The sequence below is a fragment of the Girardinichthys multiradiatus genome, chromosome 18 (genome assembly GCF_021462225.1).
Source record: "Girardinichthys multiradiatus isolate DD_20200921_A chromosome 18, DD_fGirMul_XY1, whole genome shotgun sequence".
In the NCBI taxonomy this organism is placed as follows: Eukaryota; Metazoa; Chordata; class Actinopteri; order Cyprinodontiformes; family Goodeidae; genus Girardinichthys; species Girardinichthys multiradiatus.
Genome location: NC_061810.1, coordinates 15112658 through 15133167, shown reverse-complemented (window position 1 = coordinate 15133167; position 20510 = coordinate 15112658). Strand labels below are relative to the sequence as shown.

Below are 20510 nucleotides of genomic sequence, written 5' to 3'. Positions count from 1 at the left end.
TTTCCGAATGACATGCAGAATTTGCTTTCATCCAAAAAAATTACTTTGGACCACTGAGCAACAGTCCAGTGCTGCTTCTCTGTAGCCCAGGTCAGGCGCTTCTGCCGCTGTTTGTGGTTCAAACGTGGCTTGACCTGGGGAATGCGACACCTGTAGCCCATTTCCTGCACACACCTGTGCACGGTGGCTCTGGATGTTTCTACTCCAGACTCAGTCCACTGCTTCCGCAGGTCCCCCAAGGTCTGGAATCGGCTCTTCTCCACAATCTTCCTCAGGGTCCGGTCACCTCATCTCGTTGTGCAGCGTTTTCTGCCACACTTTTTCCTTCCCACAGACTTCCCATTGAGGTGCCTTGATACAGCACTCTGGGAACAGCCTATTCGTTCAGAAATGTCTTTCTGTGTCTTACCCTCTTGCTTGAGGGTGTCAATAGTGGCCTTCTGGACAGCAGTCAGGTCGGCAGTCTTACCCATGATTGGGGTTTTGAGTGATGAACCAGGCTGGGAGTTTTAAAGGCCTCAGGAATCTTTTGCAGGTGTTTAGAGTTACCTCGTTGATTCAGATGATTAGGTTCATAGCTCGTTTAGAGACCCTTTTAATGATATGCTAATTTTGTGAGATAGGAATTTTGGGTTTTCATGAGCTGTATGCCAAAATCATCCGTATTAAGACAATAACAGACCTGAAATATTTCAGTTAATGTGCAATGAATCTAAAATATATGAATGTTAAATTTTCATCATGACATTATGGAAAATAATGAACTTTATCACAATATGCTAATATTTTGAGAAGGACCTGTACACTACTCTAGATTGAGAAGTCTAGTTTTTCTTAGTCCAAACATTGGATTTGTACAAAGGTTTCTCTGACTTTTCTTTTGTTTCTAAAATATTTATTTATTTAACTTCTGACTCATATGCCACTTTGTTAAACTTTGTTAGATTTTTTTAGTAAAGCACTCTGTCAATTTAAAAAGCATCCCTGAACTGGTCAGTATTTTTATCAAAGAATGTCTGATGACCAGAATCGGCTAAAACTCAAAAATCCAATCATTTTCCGATCAGTGAAAGCACCAACTAAAAGTGCTAAAAGGTTTTTATGACAACAACAATCAGTGCGAAAGCTGTTACTGCAAGAATAAGACTAAAGATTACCCAATTTCAGTATCATTGTGAGTGGTTCATTAATACTGCAAGAGAGCAAGAAAGATTAAAACTTTAAGCAGATAACATGAAGGGGGCTGAGCTTTACCATCATGCTGGATTTGGAAACAGTCACAGTCTTTTTGGAAATGTCAGTGTTAAAGTAAGGATCTAGATTTTTTAGGGAATACACAGAAAGTCAAGCTAAGCGCACTTGTCACTAAAATAAGATGATAAAGACGAACTTGAACTTGATAAACAATTTGTTTGGAAATAGTTAAACCCTGTTTTATACCAACTATAATAATGGCTCAAAGCAAGAGGGCCAGAGATAAAAACAAACTCGGTTTTAACTATAAAAAAATATATATATGTTGTTTCAGGACATTTTGTTGAGAAAAGCCACTGAAGACAGACAACCAAAAACATTTGTTCAAGAACTAAAAGGCAATACATCAGGTATGCAGTAAGCACAGGTGGTGATGCCTGCTTGGCATTTCTGCCTGCCTCATCAATGATGCTGCACTGTGCAGGCTGCAGGGTCATCAGCCAGGGGCCACCCTTCATCAATGTTTCCCGCCATTAAGGTGGAGAAGCCACGGTAGGGACGTCTGCCTAGGATCCTTCCTTTCCCAACCTCCACTGGGCATGTGAATGCTTTCCACCCAGCTTGTGAGAGCATTGTTGATGGGTTCAATGTGTTTTTCCAATGGGACTGTCAGTTCTACCATTATGACCGCTCTGGCAGGTGCTGACCAGAGCAGAATGTCTGGGTGCAGGGCTGTCATGTTGACCTCTGCAGGGAACTTCCGCTGGCAGTCAAGGTCAGCTGCCAACCGCCGCTTGCCTCCTTGTGACAGCAGGGACCATTCTGTCTTGGTGCAGAGCTTCAGTTTTGTCCCTGGCTTGGTAAACTGGATCCACTTCTGGACTGCGGGTAGGTTGTTCCTGTTAGCTTCCCGGTTTGAGGGGCTCCAGGATCTCCACTAACTTGCACAGGACCCTGTCATGCTGCCACCTGGACCTTCACTGAGACAAAGTTGTCTTGCAGCAAGGGAGGAATAGTGATGATCCTATTGGTCACTTATTCCATCTGCCTTGCTGTTGCTTGCTCATAGCTGTGATCTTGAAACGTTCCTCATCTATTTTGGCAACTTCAGAGATTACGAGATATTTCCTCATCTTCTTGGTGGCTTTAGACCATCTCTTTGGTGCTGCTCCCTATCCAAGTCCACCTCTGCCTGTTTGTGTGAGGCCAGTGATTTCCTGGTGCATAGGCCGGTCTATGGCCTGGTCTACTGCTACGTTTGCATTCCATTTGTGTCATGAAGGTTGGCAGATTGGAAGGTCGGTCCATTGAGTCTCTCAACTTAATGGCTCTTTTGAATGCTCTTGCTGTCGGCTGGTCAAGTCAGGTGACCGCTAACGCAGGATGTGAAGCGGTGTTTTCTTTCATGTTGTGGGGTTGCTGAGCATTTGTGATCAGTAAAGACACAAGTTGAGAATTATCCTGGTTCCATCCTGAAGTTTTCTTCCATCAGGAGTGAGCCCAACTACCTTATGTTACATAAGTATCAATAAGGGGTTTAAAATACAGTTAGAGGAAGCACAGAGATGTAGAATGCTATTGAAAAGCAAACTACTGTATATTCTATAACAGATGTTAGTGTGTCATTCAGGCTGTGAGGGAGTGAGACTATTAGTTGATAAAACAAAGGCTTAATGGAGTACAGCAAATAAATGTTTATCCTTTGGAGCTTTTGCCCCGTTACAGGTTGAACTTGGAAATGTTCACGACCTTTTGGAAATATAAGTGTTAAGGTAAGGACCTGCATTCTCCAGGACATACACACAGAGAGTGCAGTTTTTGTAATGCTAATAACAAACAATTGCTAATATAAGATGATAGAGGCCATTCAAAATGTAAATGCCTTATTTATTTTGTCTTTGTGTAAAAATTAATAGTAGTACCCTGTTTTACAGTGACTGATTTTGAATTGTGTTCTGATATCTTCTTTTACTATAGTCAAAATTGGTACTTTTAAGCCGGAGATAGGAAATTGTCTTAAAAGTTTGTTTCCCATCTTGTTATTTGACCTCTCTGTTCTTGTTGAAAGACCTATCGTCTAAAAAATGTGCGGCAATAGATGAGACTATATGCCAGATACTAATGGCTACTAGACTTGATTTGGGACCTTAAAGATGATTTAGAAGTTTTAAGATTGAGAAAACCAGAATATTTTTGTGGAATATGCAGTAGTACATCCACTATTTAAAAGTTTGATTAAATTTTGAATGTTAATGTATAACTCATGGATGTTGGAAATTTGAAGACTGCTTACTTAGCAGGTGAAAAGGAGATGACACGAGACATGAAAACCACAATAGTAAATAAGTTTGTTTTTGGAGGAGAATGTAATCCTTTCTTATAAGGCCTGAGTAATGAAAGCAATTCTTTGCACGCATATTTGTAACTGGGAGAAATTAATTTTCCATTAAGTGTTAAAAGGACTAAATTCATATAGAGCTTTTCCAGTCATTTTGACCGCTTAAAGCGCTTTACACCAGAGCCACATCCACCTAGCTGCACTCACAAACATGCACGCATTCATCCACCAATGCACAGATTGTTAGTGCCTTGCCAAGAGGTACAACAACTGAAAGGAGAAAACTGAAATTGAACCTACAACTTTCAGATTGCAAGAAGACTACTATTCCCACTGACCCACAGTCATTCTGTGTTCACAAGATTTCATGTAGGACTGACCTATGAAGTATGTGCATATTAACAAACCTTTTTTTTCCTGAAGTCTCTGTTGCTGCAATGAAAAACTGAAATGTCTTGGTGTGCATTTATGCAAACAAGATGAAAAAGGTTCTCTGTTGTACCAAAATTTGTTTCAGCACACAGCATTTTTTTACAAGCACATGGTCTGTGTTTGAGCTGAGCACAGTTTGACTGGTTAGATTTGGTTTGTAATGCTGAGAGATTTGACTTTTCGTTTTTGTGGTTTCTGTTTTAATATTTGTATTAAAATAAAAATACACTTATTTGGAAATACAAAATTTGTTTTGGAATTATCAATCCTGAAGTTCACATCAAATGATATACACGCTGCTTTAGAAGACACCCCAGCCATCTCACTTTTAGTCCAACGTTTTGGTTCTAATGACATATCTACATTATTATGAAACATGTTTTTAACCAATCTGCTCTCTGCCATGTTCAGCCACTCAGAGTAGAGTGAGTCTGTGTGTCGACAATGAAAGGAGGCTAAAAATAAATGAATAATGCACCAAAGCAGTCAGTTCTTCAGTGCCAGTCTTGTACAACAATCAAGCCACTTAAAAGATATAAAAGTAAGCTACCAAGCCCAAACGATTAAGATCTTGGAAAGAAGACCAGTGTTCTTAAAAACTGATAACTTATGGTTACACTAAGTGCCACAAGCTCAATTTGTTACTTTTTTTGGTTTTTGTTTTGTTCAAATATTTGCACACACTATTAGCTTCAGTTTTGCATATGATTCACAATGCAAATTGCACTAAATATACACTACTCTCAAAACATTAGGGATATTCTGCTTTTGGGTGAAATTTCAGGATAAACCTAAAATGTATCATAACCATTACAGGTTAGGTAAATGTGACCTTCTCAAGATGAATGCACATTTCCAACTGTTGCAGTACTTTTTGCACAACTTGCTGTTCTCTAACAAGGAGCTAGCTTAACAGCAACATTCACAACAGGTCATCATTAAGGAACGGCTGCTGGGGACTGGGATACTTCGAATAGAGTGGCCTACACTTTCTCCAGATGTGAATCCCATAGAAAGCCTATGATATCAACTGAGTTGCCATCTAGAGGCTCGTAACTCAGTATCCCAGAACCTCAAAGACCGGGGGACCGCCCTTAAAGAAGAGTGGGATGCTGTGCCTCAGCAGACGATAAGTCGACTTGTGAACAGAATGAGACACTGTGGTCAAGTTGTAATTGATGCTCAAGGGAACATAGCAGGTTTTCCAGACACTGGCATTTTTGTTGTGGTATGCTCACTGTTGTGGGCTTTTGTTTCAATAAATTGCGATGAGGAAATCACCATAGTATGCTTCAACTTAATTGCCCTACTTTTATGATATAGTTTCACTGTAGCGTGACCTTTTTCAATTTTCACCTGAAAGCCAAATAACCCAAAATTTTTGTGAGTAGTGTATGTAGGTGCAACACACCAATAAACAAATCACGACAATTTGCACCTATGTTTGTCAGGTCCTGTTTGTCCTTTCTGTAGATGCACAGCAGATGCAGAAGCAATTAAATACATAATAAAAAATATTCCCACAGAGCTCCAAATTACACAGCTGCAGACTGTTGAAAACAATGAAATGATTCACTCCTTTAAGTGAATTATTCCAAGATAAAAGGCATTGACTGTATTGATAGTAAATATGTACTCGGAATAAAAAGAAGACACTTGTGCTTTCCGTGACTGTGATTTTATTGAGTTCTTATTTACTTAATAAATGAATGAAAGGGTGGTGGCAGTGTGCTCACTCACTGCCCCTGCCTTCCCTTCCTACCCACTGATACCATTGATTCCACCCTCACCCTCAGAGATTTCTAAGTGCACTTCAAGCAAGTGGTGAAATGCAATGGACCTTATTTAGAGAGGTCATTTAATTGTCGTTTTTATGGTAGTTATTTTACATAGTCGTAACAGTGCTGAATGTTCTGGTCTTTCTAATACATAACAATTTGTTATGGCGGTAATTTACATAAACATAGACAAATGTCGGTAAAATTCCTCCTATAAAAATGTTTATTGGCTAATTTAAATGTGGGTAAACCTTGTCAGTTTAACAACAAAAGAGATACTTTTAACTCAGCAGTGCTTTTTTAGGAACTTATCTATGTATGGAGCTAGTTTGAAATTTAGAAATTAGCAATCTCTGGTTTCCACACAGTCACTCTGTGAATCAGTCCCTCAGAAACAAAAGGGTCAAGAATGTGTGGCGCATCCTCTGGAACATCCAGGGTTCTTTTATATAAAGCCACTGTTGTACAAATAGCTTTTTTTTGTGTGTAGGCATTTGTTTTCACAGCAAGGCAGTTTACTAAGAAAGGCCAACAATAAAGTCATGAATGACCACATTTTCTTTCTCTTTTTATCAAGTTATTATGGTTTACTCAGTTATGTTTGCTTTAAGTTACCTTCTCCTGGTGTTTTTCATTCAGTTTTATGTAACCTTGTATGCTTTACAAATGAGCATTAGCTACAAATGCTGTGTCTTAATGAATCACCTACCCATGTGGCTGAGTCGCATTAAATTTGTTAATGCTAGTTATAGTTATGTTATATTAGCATTTAACTCAGTACCTATTTGGCTTTCACCTGGTTTTTCTACACTCCCGTTGTTCTGTCTTTGCCCCCCAGGGTTGTTACGCTGGCCCATAAATAGGCATGTTGAAAGGGGATGGAGGATCTCAGAGGAAGGCAGAGCACTTTGGCTGATTTCCAGAGAAAGGTAATGGCAGTCCCCGTCAATACTGGGCCCTCCATTTGCCACAGACACTGTCTACACTACTAACAAGACTTGAGGCTAATACTCGCAGGACCTACACCGTGTCCGCTTGGGTAATTCGACTGATGCTGAAATGGATGGCCTGAGATGTTCTGATTACGTGTGCTGACATCACTCGACCAGCTTCAGAGCCCCTGACTGGGCTTGTTGTGAGCTAATGAATTGTCTGTCAAAAAGGACAACGGGTAGTTTAACAACATGTTTTGGACATTACAATAACCAATATACAGCATAGCAAGGCACTGATGTAAAATGTTTATTACTGAAGTGTGAACCTCATGAAACAAATTTTGAAGAAACACAAATTTAAAAACTGTATACATTTTCCTTACATATATATTTAAAGGGAAAGTTAGGAATTCACATTACTGGTTACTTGTGTCAATTTGAGCTGATCAGGTAAACAGCTTAAATAAATAAGGTTGTTGCTTGAAATCAAAAAGGCCAATCGTGTTCAGGCAGAAATGTAACGTCATACAGTATGTGTGCAACAACAAAACTGCATCAAAAATACAGCATGTGTGCAAAAGCAAAACTGCATCAAAGCAGCTATACTATACTACAACAGTTTTGCATTGTTTTTGCAGTTTTGTCTTGTTTCTTCGGCGCTAGAAATTTGTTATCAAACTACAAAAATGAATGTTGCAGCACTCTTTGACCTTGAGGGGGGGCGGGTGCGAAGTGCCTTAATAACATTTAAAGAGACCACACCAAAACGAGTTGCTCTCAGACGCACCTCAGAACAGGGGTAAAGGAGAAACCAGTAGAGCTACAATAACAAGGAATTGAGATCAAAGCATTGTAGTTCCACTTCATATAGAGCACAACAGAATGATTTAAGTGAGAAAATGAAGAATGTAAAAGCAGGATATGTCTCCTGTAATATTTTTGCTTATTCTTGATGGGAAATTAAAAAAACTAAACCGTTTTCACTTGCATCTTTATATCTTCTGAATATGGAATCAGTTTTTCTTAGAAGCTGAAAACAAAGCAAACTCCAAGTCTGAGTTGAGATTGCTTTACAGTTCTTGTTGTAGAGCAAAATGTATTTACAAAATATCCATATTTATGCTGGACAAATGCAAGACATTAACCTAAATTTGAATATTTGTGGAAAATCCCAGAAAACAGACTTGACTGATAAGGCAGCAGCATTAATGCTGTATTTTGGCACTAACCTCCTCAAAAAGCTCAAGGCTGTACGCGTTGTCGTCGTCTGCAAAGTAGACGATGCCTGGCTGGCTGCTGTTGTTTTTGAAGGTCTCCCTAAGCCATCGCAGGGCCAGATTCCGCTGCATGGTCCCCCTGGGAATTTTGGGGTCACGGGTGTCACCTCGTATCTTAAAGCTCTTGGGTGTTTCCACGTTGAGGTGGGTGTAGTTTAGCCCCGTCTCTCGGAGGAGACTCGTGATAAGAGGTGTTCTTCTCTGTGAGTCTTCTATCAAAATCCAGTGCAAATTGGGGACATGGAGGAAAGTATTTGCGATCCGGGTCAGCTCTGCCTTCTGCACTGGCCGGGTGTATGTGGGAGTTATGATGTGAATTGTAGGCAGCACATCAGACCAGGGTGGAGGCCGTGTGTACACATACTCTGTCCTCACCACTTCCACAATGTCCTTATCTGAGGCACAGTATTCTTTGGAGTCCTGACCACCAGTCTCCCTCTTCCCTTCGGCACCTTCATCTGCAGATATGGGGATAAGAAAGCACGTAAGGCATTAATGCAACCTTGAGCTGCTCTTTATATATTTGCCTCAGGTGACTTAAACCCAATGGGGATAAAGTGTACCTGAGAGTCGGTGGTGGTGGACCGCAAGCCTCTCTGGAATGATAAAGATCTCTTTAACTAGGTGGTGACAGGCTGCAAGAAGCGAAAGCAGGCACCGTGTAAGGACAAAACAGTTGACCGACAGGGAGACAGCGCGAAATGAGGGAGAAAAAACATGAGCTCAGCTATTTCCAAAGCTTTGCCTATGGGGTTTTATTCAAATGTAAACATAAAAATAAGTCTATTTGGACTGAAAAGTGTTCTTTTTGGTCCAGACTCCACCACAGACTCCCTCCCCCTGTTCTTGCCTTTACTGTGTTTTTTTAAGCACACTGCAAACCTTTGCATAAACAGAAAACCTTTAAGGATGTCTAATTATGTACAAAAGTGGTTTTCAAAGCTGGGGTCAGGACCCCAACACCCCACCCTCTTCTTGAGTCATAAAGCATCAAATAAGAGAAAGAATTATCTGTACAAATAAAATTAGGCCGCATAATGATGTGCATATTTTTCAACAATAATTTTAATACTATAGTAAAAGGTTGCTGAGGCTGCTCGTCTTGTTTCGTTGGCCATGTGGTGTTTGAGTATTTCACCAGCAATAGACACAAGTGTCTGCCAGTGTTTCTCTGTAGGTGGGAAGGTGAAAATGTTGGGACTTATTGCAGTAAATTATTTTTCACGTCACAATGAAGCACTCTTTTCCTTTTGAAAGCTGTAACAGTGAAGCAGTAAAGCCTTGATGATATGTATTGGTGGTCAACATGGCTCACAGACACAAATATTACAGTTCTGGTCCCACAACTTAGACTCAGAAATCCTTCAAATATAAACAAAGGACCTTGCTCTTTTTAATTGTATTCTATAAAATTAATAATGTAATTTGCTGGAATTTGTTTATAAAAATCCTTATATATAGAAACATTTGAAATTGCATTCTTATCTGTTAAGATTCCAAGATTCCAAGTTAAAATTCACATGATACATTTTGGGTTTCTTCTTGTTAGCAATTGTTTTCCCATGATTGTCCTTCATTTCTTCTTTTGTTTTATATTACCTTCTCATTTGTCAGTTTTCATCTGTGTTTAAAATATTTACTTCCTCAGTTACTCCTTATAGGAGTTTAATTAGTATTAGGACATGGCCATTGGTAGCCAGGGAATTTGTATGCTTTGAGTCTGTTATTCGAGTCCCGCAGTACAGTAAAATACAACTGTTTGTATTACACAGTTATTTGCACAGGAATAAAGCAGACTGCTTTGGGATGCCAGTCTAAATCAGAGGCAATGGACAGCATTGAAGCATTTTTTTCAAACATCATCCTTCTTCATTTTATGGCATTAACCTGATTTCATTCATTACACTATTTGTAGTGAAAAAATACGCCTGGAGTGAAAATAATAATTATTAACCATGAAAATAAATTAAGTGTCTCATGTCAAACAACTGCTTTTTGAATTGGTAATTAACAGATAATTCAACAACAAACACTCTTAAAAGGTCACTTTTCATGTTATTTATTGTGTTTCTTTGATATCTTAACTGTTCAGACAGGAAGAAATTACCGGTATCATGGTGTTCAAACATTAAAAAATTTTGACATTTAAAATTTATTAACACACAGTTCTTACAGATTAAAGTCCATCTTAAGAAATCCCAGAGAAGGAGAGTTTCACAAAGCAGCACAATGCTGCCACTCCCCCACATATTGCCGTACTCTTCAAGTCAGGTGAGTGAAATAAATCTGCTACACTTTTCATTTAACAACAATGAATTTGCCTGTTTGGAAGTAGTTGTGGTCACTTATTATACAGACGGTCCTGATGTGAAAACCACCTACCAATTTTATTGAGGTGATGCTGCTTTAAAACTACAGTTGGTGATCTATGAGCAGGATATGTATTCAGCCGCCAACTGCAGGCTGGCTACCAGAGCAGATAGCCTGACTGATTTACCAGCTAATATTAGCTTGTTATACGTTCTTTAATCTAGAAAGTGCCGACCATCAAAATGGCATAGTATTTAATAAGGAGTTGAAAACGACTATACATTTAATTGTTGTTTGTTCCAGATTTTTTATTGATTCTATGTTTCAAAATAATGATTAAACGTTAGAAATGACAAGTGAAGACAGTGTTATTCAGCACAGCTGTAAGGTTTTCCCTCCTGTTGTTAGCCAGACAAATGCTTCAGAGGCCACATCTCAATACTCTGCACCGCTTTCAATGTTTTGTGTATTTTTCTAAATAATAGTAAGAGAGAGAGAAAAAAAAAGAAACAAATATATGAAAATGAAACAGACATACTCGAATACTCGCCTCAGGCCACCAATTGGGGGCAGCATAGAGGTAGGAAAAAAAAGCCCAGCTGCATACATTGCAGCATAATAGCTTTCTGCTAAAAATGTTTCAATGAGGACTGCAAGATTTTTTTCATAGACAGACCAGAAATGATTTGGAGGATGTTAAAGCTGTTGTCTGGACACGTTGGAGGTATATGAGCCAAAAAACAGGGACGATCGAGCTGACTGAGCAGCTGAATGACCACCTAGCAACTCAGACTGGTATGCTGCCAGTTGTTGTAACATGGATTTGTGGTGGATCTCTGAGCTAAAACCGAACTCAAGTCTGTAAGGGGAGGGGTGCTACTTCAGTATCGGGAGATGTGACAGATAATTTCATGCAGATTCCCACTATTCTTTATTTTTCCTTAAAACTTAGCAGCACAATATTTTGGCATTTTATATAAAAAAAACAAGCAAGCCAACAAAAGACATATTTTTGAGGATGTTAAAGGAAACTAATCACAGTCCCTCCATACATTTAACTGTGCCAACAACGTAGGTGTTGTCCTCCTGCAATGTAATTTCCCACATATAGTGAAGACCATATGTGGAACTTTCTCCATCCAACTGAAAATACATTTTTCACATAGTTAACAAACTCATCAAAAAGTGTGTTAATTTTATTGGTTTTTGTTCATTTATATTTGTGTTGTGGTGAGAAAAAAGACCTTTAAAGTCTGTATTTCACCTTTTTACTCTTATCGGAAATTATTTCTGAGTCTTGTTTATCCATTTTTATCCTTCTGGCTGGTTGCACAAACAATACATCATCACTACATCACTGCCTTGACTTGTAAAGCAGGCTTTCCCTTGTACAAGTCAACTGATACAGGCATGTGACTACTTGTGAAACTGTGCTTGTTTTTACTCAACCTTATCACACTGCGAATCTAATACGAATTCGTGTCATTTGTCCATTAGTGGGGAAATCATTAGAGTTATCTACACACATTCTAGCAGAACAATTTTTTCTTTTGTTATGTCCAGGAAATATAAAATGGATCTGCTGTAATTGCAAGTAGGAGTTCTGCACTTGATTTCTTGTTAAGTATAAAATGACCTGGCCAGAAAGAACATTGTTATTGTTGTTGCCACCTTGAATAAAATAACTGACCTTTCTGTTCTAGCAGAATATGTACAGGCTTCACAGTCCTAGTTGTTAACAGACCCTTGTGTTGCTGTTTACAACCTTATTACTTGACTGTTTGTGCTTGGTTATATTCTGCAATCTTCTGGGATTTAAAGGGTTTGATTTCTTCAGTCAACCTGAGCCTCTAATTTATGACTGCGCTTCACTCCTACTTCCATCAACAGTTGTGACAAGTTGCATCTTAATTGCATCTGTGACTTGCAGGCTTAAAAGCTACAGATTGTGTATGAAAACATTCAGACGAATCTGCCTGAGAATAAAAATGTTAATCTGAAGTGGAAGATATCATGTTGAGCATCTCTTCTGAATGGACAGTTTTTATTTCCTAATTGACACTTGTTTGCTGAATTCTGCATATATCGCTTCATATGACTCACTATTTTGTTATTTTTATGGTAAAGAAGGTACGGCTTATTTTGAAAGATGAACCTGCCCCTTTGGGTTGACTCCTATTTTGAATGCTGGTATAGCTTTACCTGAATAGTTTGCAGTACAGGGCCGGATATGATTCTAGAATCATCAACATTGTTCCTTTTGTGCCACAATTAAAGGATGTCTTTGTCACTGCTCAAGCGCAAGGATTTTTTCTGCAGCACAAAGATAAACACAAACGGCTGATAGCCAGATGTTCAACAGGGGCTGCCAGAGAGCACACTGCCAAAAAAAGAAAAATCAGCAGCTTTTCTTTTTAGGAGTACACAATATAAAGCCTGGAGGAAGAACTACATTAAATGGTATTGCCAAAAAACAATGTTTAGATTAATTTTCTAGTTATTTGTGTCTTCATTGTACCACTTCAATGAATAACATAACCTAACTTTTCTTAGTTTTTTATGTAAATTTTTCCTGGAAAAGTCATGTTAATGCTTGTACATAGCTAATCAAACTATTGCAGCCCGAGTATGTTTAGATAATCTGCAAAAACAAACGACTTCAGATATGTGCATTGTCTTCTAACCAAGCTGCTTCGAATCATTTGAGTTAATGTGGGCTATTTGTTAATCCCTCGACGTGACCTTGTCGACACCACGAATGGAAAGCAAACAGCTTCATTGAGTCCGGTCACTCTAATTTAGATGTTTACTCTGCAGCGCAGTTGACATTTTATACAGTTGGTTTGTGGTCTCTGAAGATGATCGGGAGACTCAGTAGGTGTTAATGACTCAGGCGGGAGCGCAAACATGGTACCAGACGTGGACGCAGGGTATTCTATGAGGCTGAGCGAGAAGACTCATGTGGGTGGTCAAACTGTGGGAGGACATTGCTTTATAAGCTCCTGCAGTGGGCAGGTTTTTATTAATAGAAAAACAAATGCATATGAAATGCAGCTGCACAACCAGCTACATTCAGCTGACTGACAGTTGGACAAAATAGGGAAGGTTTGCAGAGCTAACTTTTAATTCTCCATTGTGGATGTAAACAATGTACTGTGATGAGACTTACAGTCACTAGATAAGTGGTATTGAGTTGTGCTAAAGCTTGTGACCATGGATGCTGAGTGCCTTTACATGAACAGCCCTTTATCGAAAAACTGAAGTTTAGTGGTAGGTTCAAGGACCCAATTCAATTCTGATATTGCCAGTGAAGTGCAGTGTTCAGCATACCCTTTTGGATAGCAAGGAGAGGAGCTATAGCACTTTGGTGCCAAACAGTGATGAGTAGAGTCCAAGGTAACACAATCAACACGATGGCAAGAATATCTCTTCTCTTCGGCATCTCAAGGATTGGTTATTTGGCTCAGGATTATCTGAACAAAAACATGAGAAAGAAACACATTTTTTATTCCTCACACTGTAACACAATGCATTTAAGGTAATCAGAAAATTGCATAAAACATAAAAAAAAAGATAGATAATGTTTATGTGCTTCTCAGAAACAGATGTACCGTACTGTAGAAAAGGTAATGCAATATGCTGGGTTTCCTTAGATAGAAATCCATTTCACCAGTTTGAATTAAAAACTGAACTTGACTGCATTGTTTGAAAAACCAGGATCAATTGGAATCTATGTACTTTACTTGGAATCCGTCTGCATGATTCAATTGAATTGACTTTATTGTAAAATGCCTTGAGATGACATGTGTTTTTAATTGGCGCTATATACATAAATTGAATTAAATTGTTCTTGGTTCTTTTGTGACCTAATGGATGGGTTGTGCTCTTGTTGTAATTTAGCTAATTTTACTTCTGGGAAGGTTCTGCACCGTTTCATGTTTTCTCCATTTGTGGATACGTGCTCTCAGTGTGGTTAGATGTTGTCTCAAAGGCTTAGAAATAGCTTTGTACCCCTTTCCAGACTAACAGATGTCATTGATTTTAAATCCCTTCTGTTGTGAAATTTCTTTAGATCGGGTATGATGTGGTGCTCTTTTCGATTCTTTAACCTGCTTCATGTTGTCAGACAGGTTCTATATAAGTGATTTATTGATTCTACAGTTCTGGTGGTAATCAGGCCTTGAGTGTGGCCAGTAACGCTAAAGAAAATGTGTTTAATCCCAGTTAATCCATTATTTAAGGGGCCAAATACTTTTTAAATCATTATTTTTAATTTCTAAACCTTAACTACTTGGAAGAACATTATTATCTGCCTGCCACTAAATATATTTAAAAAATAGCAACAATGCACTTAACAGAGCATGAAAAATGCAGAAAGAAGTAATGTGATTTGACTGCAAATCACTGAAAGATTTTGGTATAACCACCAAAAGGAAGGTCAAAGCCATTGTAAGAGTTCTTGGTACCAGTTATTATTTAAGCCCAGGAGCTCAGTGTTATCATTGGGGTTGAAGTGCTGAATTAATGCCCAGTGCCCAGAAATTATTTACTGGCCAAATGGCATGAAATAATGTCCCCAGACTGTGGGTTGACTTTGGCAAATGTGCTCATTTTCCACCCGAGTCCAGAACATTTGCTTCAGTTTGGATTTCCTTTGAAAAAATAAATCTGACTACATGTCAGAGGCAATATTTACAAAATAACAGAGAATGAGTGCTGTTTATAAACACTGCAGGTAAATTTGTCTTATGCTGAATTTACCACACTCCATGTCAAAACACGAGTACTATGCACTTAAAGACATGTTTCACGATTTTTTAAGTGATGCTCTACCTGGAGTAGATGACTTTCTTGGCATCTTCAGTTAGTATAAATTCAGATGCAGTGGCTGAACCTCACAGCTAGTCAGAGAGAGGCCAAGACAAAAGCTTTCCTCTGACGTCTTATGTGATGCTATTTTATGATCCTTCAAACTCGAGACCTACATACAAGCTGAACATTATGTAGACTGGAAATGGAGGTGGGAGGTGGGGTACTCCTGTATTCCTGTGTGTAAACGTAAAGTGGAGTAAAAAGCAAAAATGTTACAGTGGTTTAAGTGAATGCGATGTTATTGACCAGCTCTGACCAGAAAAACCGTCTTCCATTCCCAGTCTCTGTTTCGTAGAGGTAGATAATTTCTAGAGCACTTTCTCCTAAATCCAATTCCAATCCACATAATCTTTGGCTTTCCTCACAGAAACCACTACGACATTCGCTGCAAATCTGGAACATGATGGAAACACCTCCGTCTCCTCCTGGAAAAACCTGAGGAGGTGACTGGAGAGAAGGAGGTCTCACATGTTCCACTTAGAACGTCGCTTTATTGATTCTCCCTGATCTCCATAGCTCATTAACATTGAATTTAAGACAACATACCTCCATCACCCCTAGCAGGGTCTGGGTGTCAGGCAGTCAGTCATTTTCTACCGCTTATTCCATAGTGGGTTGCAGGGGAGCTAGTGCCTATCTCCAGCAGTCTATGAGCGAGAGGCGGGGTACATCCTAGACAGGTCGCCAGTCCATCGTAGGGCAACACGCAAACAACCATGCACACACTCATTCATAAACCTAAGGGCAATTTAGAGTGACCAGTTAACCTAACAGGCTTGTCTTTGGACTGTGGGAGGAAGCCGGAGTACCCGGTGAGAACCCCCGCATCCACAGGGAGAACATGCAAACTCCATGCAGAAAGACCCCCGGTCGGTAATCGAACCCAGGACCTTCTTGCTGCAAGGCAACAGTGCTACCAACTGCGCCACCGTGCCTCATCTGAAGCTACATAAGCTTTTGGGGTTATACCTGCATTGTAACTAGAAAAATGCAGTTATTAAGCTATCTGTTCAATTAAACAAAGAAGAAACCAGACATAATGCAGACACAGATTAATTTATTACAGCTTTGTTCATGATGAAACGAGTCATCATATGTCTCCCTATTCCTGCTCCTGCTGTTTATGAAGGTGGCAGAATGTTAAGGCTTACTGTAATTGTACAAGCCAATTATATTTGTTTGCTAATAAACACTATTAATGCCTAAACCTTAGCAGTTGCTGTAGCTCTGACACACACCCTTCAACAGTTACATAAATGCTTTCAGCAAAAAAAAAAAAAGTATTTCAAAGGTTTCTCAGCTTGAGTTGAGAAGAGATTTATCTATAAATTTGGTCAAAATTATTCTGTGGAAGGTCTTTAAGCACAATGAGTTATGCAGAAAAACTTTCAACACATTCCTGTGAGAGTTTAAATAAATTCAATTAGAATTAAAGCTGCAAGCAGCATTGAAGGCCTTCGCACCTCAGCGCAACTCGGCCTGTGCAGCGACCACGGGAGCCTGGCATCGCCGGTTGCACGCCACCGACAATGACACTGCTTCACTTCAACACGTCGCCACTAGGTGGCACTGTGAGCAACATATCGTATGATCTTTATGATCTTCGGTCATGCAGAGTTTTGGTCTGGCGAGAAACATTCAACATTTGGAGTAAATTGGACCTTCCAGATGGAAGTTGCACTCACTTGTTTGTTAGTGGGTGGGGCTGAATTGATTGTGCCAACATGTTCAGCATTGATCCCTGATGATGTATACTACATTTCAAATGGATCCGATGATGTATGAGGGAGATAGAGCACTTGAAATATCCTACAACGTGCTGTTGATCCAAATTCCAATGTAATGCAATAGCGGTGTTTGGAGGCTGACAAAGATCAACCATATTCAGTTCGGAGCAAATTGGACCTTCCTGATGGAAGTTACACTCATTTGTTTATTAGTGGGCGGGGCTAAAATGATGTCATCTATTGACTGTGTCAACATGTCCATCATTAACTCAGGATCATGTATACTACATTTCAAGTGGATCCAATGATGTATGAGGGAGATATAGCCCTTTAAGTGTCCTAGGGGGCGCTGTTGATCCAAATTCCAATGTAATCCAAAAGAGGTGTTTGGGGGGCTGACAAAGATCAACCATATTTATTTTGGAGTGAATCGGACCATGCATGTGTAATTTAGAGCCAAACGTATGGCCGTGGCGTGACATCAGAATTCGCCACGCCATCATAGCCACACCCTCCAGCTAAAGCAGTCAGTACTGGTGACTGTCTAAGACCATCATGTTATCTGTTACTTGGGACACATTGATTAGGTGAAGAACATCAAAAATTGACTCTCTAAAGGAAAACATGACACTTCCTGTTCTCAGGGAGCGGGGCTTTGATGATGTCAGCATCTGATCAGTGAATATTGTTCAGGGCCAGAGGCAGATCAATCTTAGAAGTTTCAGGTCTCTGTGACTTTCCTTGTAGGAGCTATATCAATTTAATCTTTTATGGCGAGAAGTCATATTTTGAGGCGTGGCCACGCCCACTCGCTTTCATGTATCAAAAAGCTTTTGATACCTTTTGATCCCCAGTCCCTTAAGAGTCTACTGAGTGATTTTCAAGTCTCTAAGTCAAAAGCTGTAGGAGGAGTTCACTCAGATATGCGGACTAGAAACAGCAAAAATGGGGTCAAAATGGCAACTTCAATCCAACATGGCTGACTTCCTGTGGGGTTTGGACCAATGCTCCTACAGACTTTTTTGTAGGTCCTGAGAAGTTACATATGTCTACCAAATTTCACAGTCCTCAGTCAAAGCATGGCTTGGGGCTGATTTTTTTAAGTTTTGTAGAGGGCGCTGTGGAAAGGTTAGACCACGCCCACCAAATATGTCATCAGATCTCTTTTGGGGACTGAACAAGGATCAATCATATTGAATTTGGTGCAGATCAGATGATCTATGTGGAATTTAGAGCCGAACGTATGGCCACGGCCACACCCTTTTATGAAAAGTCACTGTGCTTCAAACAAAGTTAGACCAACTTGTTTTCTGTTATCAGACAAACTTTCAAGTTGATTGAGTCAAATCGGCCCCAGAGGGACCTTTCCAAGCGAAAAAAGTGACTTCCTGTTCTCAGGGGGCGTGGCTTTAATGATGTCATCATTTGACCAGATAGGATTGTTGGTGACCTGAGAAGGATCAATAATACCAGGTTTCGTGTATTTCAGCCAATGTATGTGAAAGTTATTGCTGTTTGACATTTACGGCGAGAAGGCTAACTTTGAGGCCTGGTCCCGCCCCTTCAGCATGGTCAAAATCTTACAATTTTGTTAACTTTTAATCCCCAATGCCTTAACTACATACTCACTAAATATGAAGCCGGTAGCTCAAAATACCTAGGAGGAGTTCGTTAAAGTTCGACATGTATGAAAAGTGAAAAACGTCCAAAAATGACCCTTTGACCCAAAATGGCCGACTTCCTGTTGGTTTTAGGGCATACCCCCAAGAGACTTTTTTTCATGATTTGGGGAGATCTAGCTATGTACCAAATTTCAACTCTCTAGGACTTACCAGTTGGCCTATCTCACTTTAGGGGGCGCTGTTGAGCCATTTTTATTGCGACTTTTGCGAAACCCTTAAAATACGTAAATTTCACACACGACTGATGGCTCCGCCAAATTTGGTAAGTTTTTAAATATGTTAAAGCCGTGAAAAAGGCAATTCATTTGTCACCAGAATAATAATATACGGAACGATTACAATAGGCCCTTGCAGGCCTTCCTGCTCGGGCCTAATTAAACCAAAGGAATCTATGGAATGAATCCGGAAGAGGTTTAAAATCCTTCCCTCAGACGATACAAATACTACCACTGCATTTTGAAATATATATTGGTTTTTAAATTGGAACATTAAATTCGGTGAGGTTTCAATGCCATCAGATGTCATGAGAACACTTAAGAAATTAACTAAACATCTTTCCAAAGGTTATCCACTCATTGTGGCTGAGCAAGCCTTAACAATGTATTTACATCATTTTCACACAAGTGTCAGCTTTTATACAGTTTATTGCCCCCTTTAGCCCATTTCTTTAATTGCTATTGTTTAATCTAACATAAAAGGAAATTTTAAAAAGTATTTGCTATGTGTGTGCAAAACTTTTGAAACTTCTCTTTAGCCAGATTTACTAAGGATTATTCCGGGTCAAATAAGAGATTTTAGTAGCATTCAATACTATTTTTTTCAGTTTGCAATTCAGGGATGTCCTTTATTAAGACAGATGTTAAACTTCTCTTTTAAAAGCAGGTTTTGACTTTGTAGTTAAAGACAAGCAATTAAATCAATATGACATTCGGTTATTTTCTCAGAACAACAACAAAAAAACAAAACAAAAAACAAAATTTTTATGAATCAAACCAACTCCTGATCAGACATTTATTTTTAGTTAGAATTTTGAAAATTAGCAGTTTTTTTCTTCTCTCTCACAATTTTTTTTATCTGTCTGCACTAGCAGAGGGGTGGAGGGTCAGCAGTTATACACACCGGCTGACTATTTGGCAATGGGTGTGGCCAGCGCTACAGCTGATGATGGAGTTAATATAATTGTGAGCTGGTGGTTGCGTCATTTATTAAACACAGGATTCACACTGGAGATGAGAAACTTTGTCTCCAGACATCTAAGTCTTGCTGCATTTTAAATTAAAATACGCATTTTGCGTATATTTACGTTATTGTGTGAATGAAATTAACCGGTTCTCTAAAAGAAGCTGGAATTCCCATTACTAGGTCTCATCTGTGACCAGAGCATCTTCTTGCACTTGTTTTCTGGGTCCCTAAATCTAAATGGCTTGTGGCAAACTACAAGCAGAACTTCTGATGACCATCTCTTAACAGTAGCTTTCATTTGTCACGCTTTTATAAAAGCGTGACAAATAAAACAAATCTGTCCCTCTTTTATAAAAGAGGGACAGATTTGTGGAGTGCAAGGCTAACAGTTGGTATTTTGACACAATCTCCCAGCTGAACTGTGGGTATCTCCGCAGCTCTTCCAGAGTTGTTTATAGAGATTTTTGTTTAGTATTTTTATGATAAAAATATGAAAACTTTCAAGGGACTTGAATACTTTTGCATAGTGCTGTATGTGAATTTAAACAACTTACCCACAGTCAGAACTGGATCACTGCACTACTGTTGATGCATGGCTGAGAAGGCAACACTCCATGCTTGATGGGCTGCCTAACAGTGAAGATCTCTATGACTCTTCACCATTGCCCGTTTCCCTTCCTCCAGCTGCTTGCACTGACAGGCCACCCAAAGCCCTGATCCTGAAAAATAAAATCCTTTTGGTTAGCATGATGCAAATACACCTGAAGAGCAAGCATTTAAAGA

At 39.3% G+C, this 20510-nt stretch overlaps 1 protein-coding gene across 3 annotated transcripts in view; it reads right to left on the bottom strand.

Annotated features, from left to right (window-relative positions):
• The window catches only part of b3gat1a (beta-1,3-glucuronyltransferase 1 (glucuronosyltransferase P) a), a 139589-nt gene that overhangs the window by 10918 nt on the left and 108161 nt on the right, over nt 1-20510 (bottom strand). For 2 of the 3 annotated variants that reach the window (XM_047390609.1, XM_047390610.1), the window contains 4 exons: nt 20282-20446; nt 13595-13737; nt 8518-8589; nt 7907-8412 (listed from right to left, as the gene is read on the bottom strand). In XM_047390609.1, coding sequence (XP_047246565.1) covers nt 7907-8412; nt 8518-8589; nt 13595-13706 — 690 coding nt within the window. In that variant the 5' untranslated portion in view covers nt 13707-13737; nt 20282-20446. The remainder of the gene's footprint in view (nt 1-7906; nt 8413-8517; nt 8590-13594; nt 13738-20281; nt 20447-20510) is intronic. The other variant, XM_047390611.1, reaches the window with a different exon arrangement.